The following is a 15427-nucleotide window of genomic DNA, read 5'->3' on the forward strand; positions in this document are numbered from 1 at the left end:
CCATGAACCTTCACTCCAGTTTCAGCCAAAGAACATTACAGACGTCTGAAAGTGACTGCTGGGTTTTAAGTAGCTCCTCTCACCACTGGATGTCTTGCTGTAATGTTTAGTTTTGAAGGATGGCCTGTTCTAGTAAGAGTCTGGGTGCTGTGATGAACCATCCACTCTCTGGCGATGGATCCAACAAAGCTTAATGGGACATTCAAATATCTTCAATATTTTTTGTAGCCATTTCCTGCCTTGTGCATTTCAATGACTTTGTTTCTCACATCAGCAGAATGCTCCTTTTTGCAGTGATTGTCCAGCAAAGACTATGTGTCCCTTACAAAAGTTGCTTTTTATATCCAGAGAGATATAAAGGACTCATAAGTAGTACCTAATGATGTTTAATTATAACTGTCAAATGACTGTCACCTTTGTGTCATTTGTGTAAATCAGAAGCTTCCAAAAGCACAGAGGTTTAAATACTTATGCAAACACTAACTTTTGAGTTGTTCTTCTTCAGTTAAATATCTACAGAAATTGTTTTATTTTTACTTTGGAATTTTACTGTTACAAACAAAAGAGTTCACATTAAAAATACTGAATAGATAATTACTGTAAGTGTACAAATCTTTTGTCATGCAGAAAATTATCATGACTTTAAAGGGATTGAATGCTTTTGCATGCCAGTGTATTTGGCCCCTCATACACTGGGTTTGAACACAATCAAGTGTGGTGGATCTCCTACGTGCCCAACATTCCAGTACCATAATAAACACGCTTTTTCTCACCTCACATTCTATTTCTTCAGCCTGGCTCATTTTCCTCCCATGAGTGAGCCCTTGTCCAACTCACTTCCCAGCTCAAAACCCAACAGGCCACTAAGAAGCATTAGGATTTAATGTCCTCCCTGTAGCTACTTCAACTGAAATTCCCAAAATCACTTCCACACATGATTTCCCACTGAAGGTACTGGTTTCCGTGATCACAGAGTTTCTTCTAGCAGCTCCTGATATCCCTACACTCTTAAGACCCCATATCACCATCAAGGGCCTAGGTAACCTTGGTAGCACAGCACATCTTTGCCCTCTATATTTTTGCAATAAGGTATGTTCCCATTATGAACCTCTTTCTGCTGGCTATTAGTCTGAATGACTGCTCTTGTTCTTCTGACAGCCCTCCAAGTAATAAATATTTTTTACAACACTGCCCAAAGAGCAATCATCTCTGGAGCGCTCCCTTAATAAAAATATCATACTGTCCCAGACACTGCCTATTGATATATAATGCAATGATGACATTTTCCACTAATGGTGGAGCGTGCTGTGTTCCATCTCTACTACTTTGCAGGACGTTATCCTTGTCCCTTTTCTCCCTAGCAGCACCTTGCCTGCATAGCATTCTCTCAAAATGTATAAAGTACTTGCACTGATTCTAACTTTATGATCAAAACCTGATCTTAACTATTTTTGAAAAGGAAGCATGTGAAGCACATTCTGACACATTCTGAGGCATTGTTTTAGATATACTGGTTTTAAATGCAGTACCACCTTTCACATTCCTTCCTTCGAAACAGCACATCACTTTGTATTCATAAGCAACTTTACATAGAATACTACCACTGCTGTTCCTCCAACCCTATGTGTTTAAATGTTTCATATTTAAATAAATACTATTTTTTGTGAATTGATCAAAATATCTTCTAGTGGATCCTTCTTTTTAAACACCAATGAGCAACCTTCCCTTGATAGATGACCATCTTATATTTTTAAATAAATTAAAATTGCTAAAGCAAACATTTTTGTTTTGATATACCCACATTATGCAGAGTATCATCTTTTTACTTTTGAAATCATTTAAGTAACATAGAGCAGCTTTTTGGGTTTAATTGCTGCCACTGTGATTAGCTTTTAATACTTTGAAGTAACGCTCTGTGCCCTTCTGTGTACAAACACACCTTCTTTAAGGAGAACATCATCTTTAGCTTGTGAGTGTTCTCCTCAGTGTACAGCGGCCTGCTGTATTCAAACACGACCTCCTTTAATATAGCATGGCATAAGTTAGCCTTCTGTTTAAATGCAGTCATTGTAAACAGAACACAATGTTTTGTTTTCAAATCAATCAAATAGCATAGTATACCTGTTTAAATAATAGATTGTCAAACAGCATACACAGTAGATGTCTGTGTTTGAATAACCCCACTTTAAACAGAGCACAGCCTTTAGTTTTTGAACACACTGAATCTGCTTATTGTACTCCTATGCTTAAATGCAACCATCTTAAATAATGCATCATCCACAGTTTTTGAATTTGCACAGTAGCCTTTGGTGTTTAACCTTAACCTGTTTAATTAGAATGGCACATTTCATTTTGAATGTTTCGAAAATACCGTACAGTTGCCCACTGTGTTTAAGCAGCACCTCTTTAAAGAGAGAAACACTATTGACAAGGTCACCACCTTGTGTTTAGTAGTAACCTATGTATAACATGCCTAACTCTCATGTGTGAATTCACTGCCTAAAAGCATTCAGAATATCCTTTTTTCTTTTCAGAGTGCATGCTCTGCATTTGGCGCAGGTGTTTGCTTTTAGATTGTGTTTTGCGTTTCGCCATCACCATAGGTTATGATCTGTAAATCACTCTGAAATTTTGTTTAACAGCTAGCTACTGCCTCTTGGACCTCTCATCTATAAATAGACACACTTTATCCAGTTCAGTTGAAAGCACTGCGACTTTGTACTTTCCACCTGCTTGTGTGCTCCCTGAAGATCATAAATAGTATCTGTAAGTGTTATGATTTTACCGAAATTTCAAGTCCATCAATTCTGCTACATATAAAACAAAGTTTAAACACTAGCCCCTGTACTTTGGAGGACTGGAAAAGAAAAACACTTTCCTGCTGATTGACATTGACAAAAAGTCTGGGATATAGGGAAATGCTCATTAGTCTATGGATCCATTTTGCCAGTTAACAATCCTGACTGATGGTGGTGGTTTAATATTGTGTATTTGTGTTTTGCACCTGTAACTGCATTTTTCATACAAGTAGAGATAAACAAAAAGGTAGCACCCTGAAACTGGCCCTGAATCTATAATTAATACTAAAGGCCAAAGGGATAAACATTAGAGTCTTTATTATAAAAGGAATCATGAACAACAGGACTAACAAAAATACACAAATAATAACAGGAAGTAACAAACCCTATCACTTCACTGGACCATTCTAATCAAGATAGATGCCCTTTGCATATGGAAGGGTAGCTAGCCCACTTTCATCCATTATTATCATGCCAATCACCCACAATCCTTCCATAAATTCCTCAGAAATCCTCTGGCCTTGCTCTCCAAGCAGTCAAAACTTTTATCAAGCTCACCTCCCTAATGCATGTTCACTGACCTTAATTTTAAATTCAAGTTTGGGATCACTTTCAGGATAACCTCTGCAATCTACTCTGGGGTCATGAATGCCATCTGGATGCACTTGGGCATCTTGCATTCCTTGGGTATTCATGCAACCTTAATCCCCATTTTCCATGTGAAGGACTATGTACTATCCTGGTAGACTGATCTCCATAATATGCACATAGGGTTTATATGTTCTTCAGAGGTCCTAAATTATGCTAAATAACAATCTAAAGAAACTCTGATGAATTCCACTCTATATTCCATTACCTCACTCCTTTACTTTTTCAGGGACTTAGTTGGGCTTGGCTTTTGTCCTATAGCTCCATTTTTCTTCCCTCTGCCACCTTTCACCATGAACACCATAAGAACATAATAGTTAATGATGTGTATCTATTTGTGTGGGCATCTGAGATTGGGCTTTAACTGTATAATATAAGGAAAGAATGTTACGTGGCTAGTTCTGGAATGGATGTGGAGACAGGGAAGTTAAATCAGTTTAATGCAGTACCCTCCTCATTCCCATAATTAATAAGTTTGAGTATTTCCAAAAGATACAGCATGTGTTAGAGAATGCATGGGCCAGAATTCCAGTGCTGCAATTCTGAGACCAAGCCGAATCTAAAGGGGATCCTGATTTGTTTAAAAAAGTGCTTTACTAATTGACACAATGATGTAGCATACTCTGGAGGATTTGTAACAGTCAGTATTTGGCATTAATTTATATTTTTTATTCTCTTATTATTAACATTTCCTGATCATGTTCTAGCGATTTCCTCAAAGTTAAGTACTTACAGCATTTACCAACATTTACATAGATATTTATTTCCCTTTATCCTTCTGCACATTTAAGTTATAGGCACCAGGGAATGTACTGTTATATAACCTAAAAAATGGAGGAACCAACTTGAGTCATTCATACAGTTAATCCACTGAAACTGTCAACTGAAATCTGTTAAATTATTTTTCATCAAATCAATATTATAAATGCTGCAGTTATTTATTTCTCTTTTATAAACAGTACATGTTTCATTTAGATTTTTTAAATGTTTCTCATCTTATGAAATTACCAAAATATGTTTAAAATAATATTCAAAATTAGTTTTTTTCCCTGAAGAGCATCAAGTCATATTGAAAATATTGCTTCTTCAAGCCTTTCCTGAAACTTACACACATTGGAAATAAAATATTAATCCTCAATACCCACAAGCTCAAAATTACTGATGTTATATTATTAATAGCTCTGCAGCTCGATACAGGCCTTGCAAACAATTTCTGGGTTTGCTGGAATTTGATCACTCCAAGAAAACACAATTATTTTTCTGCTATTTCAAGGTCAATCCAAGTTTCCTTTTTAAATACTAATTTGCATGTAATAAAAATGTCATACCTGTGACCCTGAACTGGATTAAGCTGTTTCACTAACAGAGGGATTGATAAAAAACGATACAATGCTTTTTTTAAATGTATCCCGAATTTGTTAGTCAATCTCCAGTGCGGACCCATTTTTGTCAACTCCCATTAAGGTCAAGTGTAGCTAAAAGCTGGTGGGATCACTGTTGTCCTCCTACTTCAAATTCAGGATCAATTTTATTGCATTTGGACATGACTGCTTTGGAATTGTGTCCTCAGCACCTTTTTAAAAGGGAATAGAACAATAGCTAAAATAATGACAATCCAACAGCATTCAAGAAATGTTGCAGTCTAAAAAATATAAGGAAAACAAGAGCAAAACAACAAAAGGTAGGGGGCCAGTCAGTGCCCTGTTTAATACACAAAAGATTAATGCAAAATAAAAGTGCCAGCACCAAAAGGAATCATAGACATTGCCCTGCTGAAACTGCCTCTTTCTCCAATCTGCTCTGTTCTGAATTGATGGCTCTCCATGCTCTTTCTAATCTGATTTGTCCATGTATGCCAATTTGCTGCACTTTCTATTTTTAAATTTTCCCGTGGGGTGAAAGTAGTGGGGCTTCCAGGGACCAAACCGGAGTGACCTTAGCAAGTTTTACGATCCTGAATGTGTGTGAAAGAGTTGAGGCTGTTCGCATCAGCATTTTGTCAGACACCAGTTTGCAAGTCCATACCTCTGAATTGTAGCTTTACATGTGGCCGGCAGGTTATTACCTGGAAACAATCAGACAGATAGGTATTGAACCAAAAACCATTCAAACAACATCAGTGCAATTATATACGGCAATGAGGGGAAGCTAAATTAGTTTGTGCTCCAATGCTATTGTATCTTCTTCTAGATTCATTAATGTTACCAAGTAATATGTTAGAGGTTAGCATATTGTGGAACTTCAAAACTTAATAGTATGACAACAGAAATGGATGAGCTAAATGGACTGTTCCTGCCATAGTAATTCTAAAGTTTTAACGGTATAGTTGATTTAAAACAGCATCTGATCTGTTGTGCATTCAGAGTTACTGATATTGTATCTTCAGAATTGTTCTCACACTTCTCCAGTCTTCCATACAAAGCAGCTGTTTCAATCAAATGCTTATCTTTGCTTGGGTTTTGTTTGGCTCTTGGACCTTTCTCGATACTCTCTTTAAGATGTCAGTCATCAAGCTGACCATGTCTCAGATGTTTTTGCAGGCATAGCTCTACAAAATGTACACAAATGCAGTATGTTTAGGTGTCTGTCTTCCTGATTTACATGGCCTGATTTGTGCCCTGTGATGTTATCATCAAAAATGTGGTATAATTCATAGACATTTAGGTTTTTACTTAATAAACTAGGCCATACAACTCAGGTAGTAGTCACTTAATCCCCCAATTATGCACTGTTCGGGAAGAGAATAACATACCATAACATTCTCTACCCTAAATAATAATTTCAAGGTTGTTGGGTTCGAGAGACTATGCTGGGAAGCATCAGATACAAGGCAGGAATAAGCCACAGACAGCAAGGGAAAAAAAAGAACTTCAAAAAATATAACCAATTCTAAAATAAAGGGCACCAAAAATAAAGAAAGGAACACATGCTGATGTGTAGCTAAGGTACTGAAGTGGTTGTTTTGCACACTATAATTAGTGGACTGACCTACTCCTCTTCTTTTTATTGATTGTTGGCAATCATATAAGTACACCACCAGGGGGTAATGAATAAGGTCTGAAACATTGCGGCATAAGAAATTTCTCAGAGTGAAAAAAAATCATTCCATTAGAGATCTTGACAGAAGTATGACTTAAGGGTAAGTACTTGTGTGGCTCAGTCTTGACAAGATCACTATCTCCGTTTCAGTTATGCTTTGACAATACTACCCACAGGAAAAGCCACTGACCTATTCTTCATTCTCTTTCAGCTGACAGTTGGTATTATCCAGGCAGCAGACCTAATCTCTATGGATATGGGAGGCACCTCTGACCCCTATGTTAAAGTTTTTCTTCTACCAGACAAGAAAAAGAAGTTTGATACCAAGGTCCATAAGAAAACGTTGAATCCTGTTTTTAATGAGTCTTTCACCTTCAAGGTAAATAATAAGAATGAGACCATCAACTCCAAACACAGATAATTTCTTGAAAATTTGGCTACAGTCTCATTGCTTGTGATCTTTGAGTTGTTTGAGTATGTAAGGGCTCAATAGAAAATATTCCAGTTTAGTTATTCAGTAAGTCTTTCAATTATACTGTGGATTTCCTGAGGAGCTGCATCGTTTGCCACCTTCCAATGCTATCATACAAAGAACAGAGTAGTCAGTGACAATGAAAAGAATGTCCTTATTATACAAAATTGTATAACAATCAGCAAATTAGAGGAGGTTCTTACACTTTTTAATCTGAAGACCCAAATAAGAAACTCAGTATCATACTGGGACCCAAGAATAGGAATATTACCATAGTGACAGCACAGTCATACATAAATAAATAACAATGGTCATAAAATAAAAACAAAATATATCACTTCTAGTAAAAATGCTTGGTGTAACATTTAGTTTAGTGATTTTTGAATGGATTGTATGAAGGGTCAACTAAATTAATCACCTGACTCCTGGCACTGGATAAGTAATAAATAACATTTTACAAATGAGCTGCACCAGGTATAATATATTCTTCTAAATGAGTTCAGTATATCCCAGTTTTCATTTAACAATTCACTAAACACAGTACAGAGAGTTGAGTAACATAGCTAAATTATTCATAAAATGGATGTTCTATTTGTATTTTATTCATGGGATAGGATATAACTTGATTGAGAGTTTGGAGAACAGTCATGTTTGAAATGTTTATGCTGCCAACTGGTGTTGTGCTAAATGCCAAAATCCTTTTGATACTTTCTGGTGTTCTACAGTTCTAAGTGGTCCAACAAACACGTCATCAACTGATTGAAATTTATCAAAGCACTGTTAAGAAAAGGAATTCCTCCTTGCTGAGGCATGTTTAACTTAATACAAAATCTTCTTTGCACCTCTATTACAAATATAATGTAGGTTTAATGTATGCCTTAGCAGCAAACACATAATGAGGCACCAATCAGTTGTATTTGACCACTGAAACTGTATTTAGCATCAGACACTGCCATGGCAATATATGTATATCCTCCACTAGTGTTGATTAGTGAATTTTGCCAAATTGAAATTTTCAGCAAATTTGCTAGGTGACCTTATTTGATGAAAAAATTGTTTCTTTAAAATTCCCCCTCAGCCAGTTTAGGCAAACTTTTTTTCCCAGCACCACATGATACTTTGCGATGGCAGTATAACATCACAAAGAAAGCCCAATATTTATTTTTTCATTCTCATTTATTGTTGGAACTGCCATTTCTGTGAAAACTTTGAGAGCGAGCTCTGTTCCACTGCTGCACTCATCACTCGCAGAGCAATCGCTCAGTTCACTATGTGCCACTTCACATGTTCTTCCTCATGTGAAATTCATGCTGGCTGTGTACTATGTATTACACAATGTAGGAAAACATTGCAATTACTTTTCAAATGTGTTTACAGTCTTTTATTACCTAACTAAAATAACTGGATTGCCGACAGTTTTCTGGTTTATTTTTTTTCTTTATCACGTGCAGTAAAAACAATGTGAGTGATAATAAGTGTGACATTTTTTTGTTGATTATTTCATAGTTGTCTGCTGAAGACAGACAGTAATTCTGGGAAACAACTTTTAGTAATGTCAATAACAGCAGCAGGAGAGCATTTATCAAGGTAAAAAGGATTTGCAAAAACAATCAAGTCTGTGAGAGACAGTGTTTCACACCTGGGTACCAATGTTCAATATTGTTACTTGTGGTTGTAATACAGGGTCTTTTGTGTTAAAAAAATAATCACATTTTCTAAATATTCAAGGAAGGATAGGAGCATGACATGAAATAATTAAAGATTTATAAACATAATACCAATTGGTGTTGGCTGTGATGCTTCTAGTGTTCAATTATTTTATCTCTGTTTCTTGCAATGGCCCAGTGAGTGGGGAATCACAATGTAAATTTTGAAAACCACTGCTGTAGAAAGCTGTCCTCCTACAGAGGGGCAGTGCTGCATGATGCACGAGGCAAATGTCTTAGATGGGTTAAGCTGATTACATTACATAATCAATCTCTTACTAAGATTTGTATTACCATGAGATATAAGATTTGTGCATAACAACAGTTGATCCAGCATTTCTCTGATTTCTCTCTCTGCGAAAGTGTGTTTTTTTGACTATAACTGAGCTGGTTCTAGAAAGTGACTATGCAGCCTGATATGCTACATAAATTCATCTCCGTGTGGCACAGTTGCACAGTGGTCAGCACTGCAGTCCCATAGGTAAGGTCACATTTTTGGTCACAATAATTGGTACAGCATAGTTGGAAGACATTCCTGTAGCCCTCGGGGATGCTTAAAAGACTACTGTACTATTAAAAATCAATCAAAACTAATTTATGTTTCTCCATCTCCAATACCTTCAATGAATTTCACGGAATTTGCTGAAATTCCCAAGTATTTCTGCGTTTTCACCAAACACATGGAAAAGCATAGTCAGTGGGGATTGTTCATCATTAATCCCTGCCATTCTGACCCTTCACAACACCCTGAAAATCATCACATCTTTGTGCCTTGTCTGTTATTTTTACTTCATATTTGCAAACTAACACCTTGTTTTTCCACCTTACAGGCTTGTCTGTGCCATTCCCTCCTCTCTCCCTTTTTCTAATACGCATCTTTGCTGTCAGTCATTTTAATTTGACTTTTTTTTATTCAGGTTGGTGTCATGAGGAATGTTAATTATATGTTCATACAATATTTTTGTGATACAGCAACATCATTGTTCACAAGCTACTTCGCAGATCATATACTACCATAATAAGCAGTGCGGTAAATAGAGGATGTTTTATGAAAATTCACACTTGGATGAACTTGGTTAATTTTACTACAAAATCGTGTGGTGACCCATCACAAACGTGCCCGTGACCCAATCTGGATTGCAACCCACAATTTATGATACACTAATTTAGAGCATTAATGAACCTTTAGTAATCAAATCATTTTGAGCAAATTTGACAAAGTATTGTTGGTGCAGGTAAAATCAAGAACAGCAGAAAAAAAAGATTAACTGATTTAGAGCTTTCTAACCATACATATGCTATGTGTACCCATTTGAATATGCATTTCATCATCTCTCGGTCAATCAATATTATATTTCATAAAGCGCTATTCACAGGACTCACAGTATTAATAAACAAATGGAGTAGATTGGAAAGAATACACTATCAAAAACAAAGAACAATGCATTATTAAAACTGAAAAATCTGTTAAACCTAATGACACTGTGCACTTCAACTTAGTCATTCCCAAACCTTGGTTCTTCACATTCTTAGTCATTCAATCATAGATTTGCTCGTGAGGTTTATGATCTTTATCCTGTATGCTTATTCATTTTTAGCCAAGCCTTAGATGTAGAACATTTAGCTTGATGTTTTCTTCTAGTACACTGTAGTATAAAGAGAAGTATTAGTGGGCTCAAAGATTGCACATTTATTTTAAAGGGGTAATGCCTTTCTAGTATTTTACTCTAGAAAGAAAAAGTAAAAAATATGGGTTAGTATCCTTGATTTACTGTAACTCCTGGAGACTCACAGAAGGCTCTTAGTTGAGAAGGAAGTCATAATGTTTTCTGAGACCAATTGAAGTTCTTACTGTAGTCTTCTGGACTGACACAAGATGCACAGCATAGACAGGTTTTCTGGGGTATTAGGAATTATAGCTTAGAAAGTTACAAGCAAAATTGTACATAAGATTGTGTATATGTTAGGAAGAGAGAATAGCTGAGCCTGGTGAGGTGTAATGAAGCCCATGAGATTTGAGGCCTGGAAGACTCAGGAACAGGCTGTAGTTTTTTCAGTCTGTTTATCTATTAACAAATCTGTTTAATCAAGATTAGGGTAGTGGGGACAGTGTTCTGTCCCGACAGCTTCAGAAGAGTACCAGTTATATTTTGGTGTTGTTTGATAAAGGGCCACCATTCAAGAGAGTATTAAAGATAATCAGGATGACAGCAGTGACTTTAACATCTTTCCTGAATTTGTGGTGGTTTCTGATGACACCAAAACAGACATACCTGTAAATACACTAGATGACATAAAAAATTATGTTTTTTTCAGTAAAACAAGAGAAAAATTATGTGGCTTGGATATAAAGAATTTTTTAAAAATGCACTTATTCGTTCCAGCCTATAGCAGTGCCAGAATATGGTGCCATCAAGGGGTTCCTAGATGCACTATAAGCATGATGCTCCTTTACCCAGATCTGCCTCTGCTCTGTCTGTAGTTACCCATCCTGTGCAGGATCCTAGCATTTCCTTTACTGGCACCATATCTGCTATTTTGTGAATAAAATAAACTGGTGATGCCCTGAATGAGATGCAGAAGCCCTTCAAAACATTGCACACACATTGACACAATTCTGCATGTGCAAGTTCCATTCTGATCAACCACTAGATTATTCACATTCTTTTCTCACACTGCGTAAATTTTCTGTCTCTCGTCATGGAGCTCTGTGACGTAATACAAGCCCCTTGAAATTTCAGTTATCTGACAAAACCACATTGGAACTCAATAATTATATACAGTATACACTATAATGGACTGACATTACCATCAAGGGCTGGTTTCCTGCTGTGTAAATTCCAGGAAAGGATCTGGCCCCCACGACCCTAAAGCAGAATAAGTAGATTCAGGAAGACGAAATAAAGGAGCTCTGCATACTTGTAGGTCAAGGCTAAGGAGCATTAATGTCATTAGAACAACTGGAATTTCTGACACTTGAGAGGACAATGCTTTATTCTTGTCTTGTTTTGCTGGCAAAAACAGAAAACAAAAGTCATAGGATGTCAATTTGTTCTTTGCAGTTACAAAAAATCCACAAGTTACTTAATCTACTACGTAACAATGTGCTTCTCTGTAAATTGTGCCCTTTATATGTGAAGTACTTTGAGGTGCTTCTGCTTATAATATTTTTATGTACTAATTGTGAGGCTTTGTTGAACTGTAGGGGGCGATTGCTCAGTTCCCATATGTGACTTCTTGCATTGCATGAAAAATGTCATTTCACCTCCTGGATTTCAGTTAAAAAAGCAAAAAAACAACTGTACTGTCCATATAAAGAGCAAGAGAATTAATTCACAGCTAAAACATTACATATAAATACAGTATTCAGTGTTTGTTTGTCTTGGCCCATTTTCACATAGTACGTGTGGACAGCCCAGCTGGGCAATCATTGTGTTAATCACAATTCTTTTTCTGTTTTTCTCATTTCTGTGTTGCCATGTTTGAATTGTAATTCCCCTGCAGGAATAAGTCAGTAATTAACATTGTTTTCCCACATTCTGTGGATTATTATGTAATTAGCAGTAAGTCTTGCGCCCCCGCTTTCATTCTGGCTCGCATGCAGAGCTGGTTATGGTGCTCCCACTGAAAGCTGTGAAAATATTTAAACAATGTGAATTTTTACTTAGTTATGACATTTTTGAAGGTACAGTATGTGTAGGGGGATTAGTAAAGCGGAAATGCTGGCTGATTCTATAATATGGGCAAGCGCTACTAACATACTGATTTGCAGTAAAATTAGGAAAGGAGACATGTGGTGCCTACCTGAAGAATTATTGTTGGCATCTGTGCCAAAGACAGCATTTTTCTTTTTTTTTTTTGCATTGTTATGCTTTTTCCAATTATGATTTCCTTGCATCCAGGAGAATAACATTTTGGCAAGGTCAGCTTGTTCTCCAGTGTCTTGTTAAATTCATTTAATTGTATATAAACATTTACATTACATTTACATTTATTTCCTTGGCAGACACTTTTATCCAAAGTGACTTACAATATAATTGAGTAAACATCAATCTGGGGACCTGTTTGGGAAGTGTTACTGGACACGGTTGCAAAAACTGATCCTCACAAGTGAAGGGCTCAGAATAAAATGAGACATAAAACCCAGTCCTGACTATCTGTGTTCATAAAATGATCTTTGGGCATCCTTCATAAAGACCATAGATTATCCCGATGTCCAGGCTAAATTGCCCTCTATGGCCTAGTCATTCTGGCCCCAAATCATCCCCTGTCTCTAATTGGCTATTTCTCTCACCCCTTCAGCAACTAACAGCTAATGTAAGGTGAGTGTACTGGCACAAAAATGCCTGCCATCACAGCATCCAGATGGATGCTACACCTTAGTGGCTCCCCACTCACTATGAAAAGCACTGTAAAGAAATGTATAGAATTATACATCATACTAACTTTATATAAATGTAAAGAATTATTATTATTATTATTATTAAAATACAAGTAAGTTACAACTCCTAGTTTACAAAAACCTAACTGCATATCAGTTAGAAAAATATTCACTAAACAAGAGAATCTACAAATGCTTCTTAAACATATTGAGGGTGCTAGAATTTCGAAAGGAGGTGGGCAGCTCATTCCACCATCTAGGAGCTACACATGAAAAGATTCTGGACCAAACATAAGCAACAAAACATTACCATCAGTGATATGGGAGTGCTGGTTATGAAAAACTAGCAATAAGGCTAAAGAGAAATCCCATCCATACAACACAAACTGCTTGTACAATATGTTAAATACCTGCGCAAAACCTATAAAGCTTAAATTGCATTTTTTTCGACATGGATTACCACTTCAACTTGTCAATACCTAACAGGCTTCTTATACTGAGTCACACTAGCTTTTATCAGGCTCTAAAACAGCGTTTCTCAACCTTTAAGTATTTGCGACCCAAATTTTCATAACAGTTTTAATCGCGCCCCCCTAATGTTTTTTTGAAAGGAGCCCACTAATACCAATTTGTTCTTTTTTAATTAATGATATATCATAGATGCATATTTTATTATACCTACTTAACTTTTATCGACATTTATCTAACTCTATATTTATTTTTCTAGTATCAGAATGTAGTTTAAGTTAATTTGTTTTGGTTTCAATAGATGTATTTTTCATATTTTCGATTCTTGTTTACTTTTTTTCACATCTTCGCGCCCCCCTTTTTGTTACTTCCCACCCCCCTAGGGTGGCCCGCCCCACAGGTTGAGAACCACTGCTCTGAAATCCTCTTCAGGACACTGCACTTTTAAAATCCTGAGGTTATACTCCATATAAAAACATGAGAGTCTCTAATACTGACTTTCTTGCTGATCCTGGTGAGAGTATACTGCAGGCATATACTGTATGTTCTTCTGCTGTATTATCTTATCCTTACTGTTTTTCATCAGTGCTGAAATATATGGGAAATTAATTAATTTCGAATATGAAGATTGATTTAGGCAGACCATCCTCGCTGCTGACGCCTGGCATGACCACACTTGATTTTGCAGTTTCTTGTTTATAACAGCTGCAAGACTTGTTGGGCTTGATAGATAATTACATTGTGTGGGTGAGCAACTGTCTCGATCAGTGTCCAAAAAAAACAAAAACAAAACAAAACGCAGTACACAATCACGACATCTAAAGAAGAACTATAAACAACTAATAGGTAGTTTAAAGAAGCTTTTTGAGAATATGTGGGTGAAAATTTATGGCACAAAACTTATCCCAGCCCCCAAATGCAACTGACAAATTGCAAAATCTCAAAACCAATGCACAAATTGATATTAATAGTCATCCCTGCAAAATTAAGTTGAGTTTATTGTGGCTCTAACAAATGTAACTCTATGAACAGTATATGCCTTGTCAGGTTTATTTTATGTCTCTTTTCGATTTTGGAAGTTCTTTCCAAAACATATTAATTGTTTTGAACTGACCACCTTGTCTCTTTTAAAGTCCAATGCCTATAGCACGCTCTCATGAGTAATGTAAATAAAGTAAAAGGAGTTGACTAACTGATTATGAATTTAAAAATAAAAAAATAAAAGTAAGAAAAAAAATGAGTTTGACAATTATGTAGATTTATTCAGTTTTGTTTTTCAGCTATTTGCTTTCAATTAAATAAGATTTTGCTCACAAGGGCATTTGCTAACTTGAAATGTGGTTAAGTGGCCAAGAAGGAAACAAGGTTTGGGAGAATGGGCTATATTAAAAGAATGCATTCACCCAACATTCAAAATTTCTCAATTTTTACCTTTTTAAAAACTGTATGAGCAAGAATAACTACCAGTTTTCAACTTATTTATTAAGAATGTATTAACAGATTTCTGTATCATCCAATAGTCCAGACTCTCAAGGTATAAAGTGAATGTGAACTTCTCCAGGTTTCACCTTCTAAACCAAGTTGTTCTGCAGAGTAAACGCTACAAATTTGTTTTGGTCATACTGCAGGTTTTCATTGTGTTTTTTAAATTATTTTTCTTTTTTTTATAACCCTGTTCAGGATTCTGTTTTTGTTAAGGAAAACCAGCCTCTGACTGATTGTGAGTTCATCTGATGCCATGATGGGAGTCTCTGTTTTGCCAGTAGCAAACGTTTGTGAACCTCATCTCCAGTTTGATGCATATGTTTATATACGCAAATGTTATGAGGTTTAATACTTCACATTTTCATGGTATTCTTGTAATATTTTGTGAGCACACTGAACCACTAAACACTGCAGTGTGCTATACTAAAGT

The 15427-nt window shown here is 36.2% G+C and overlaps 1 protein-coding gene across 3 annotated transcripts in view; it reads left to right on the forward strand.

Annotated features, from left to right (window-relative positions):
- LOC114648140 (synaptotagmin-2-like) overlaps positions 1–15427 on the forward strand; it is a 392683-nt gene that overhangs the window by 362565 nt on the left and 14691 nt on the right. For all 3 annotated transcript variants that reach the window (XM_051925469.1, XM_028796989.2, XM_051925470.1), the window contains one exon: positions 6697–6864. In XM_051925469.1, the coding sequence (XP_051781429.1) occupies positions 6697–6864 (168 nt within the window). The remainder of the gene's footprint in view (positions 1–6696; positions 6865–15427) is intronic.

Source organism: Erpetoichthys calabaricus, chromosome 3, assembly GCF_900747795.2.
Source record: "Erpetoichthys calabaricus chromosome 3, fErpCal1.3, whole genome shotgun sequence".
NCBI lineage: Eukaryota > Metazoa > Chordata > Cladistia > Polypteriformes > Polypteridae > Erpetoichthys > Erpetoichthys calabaricus.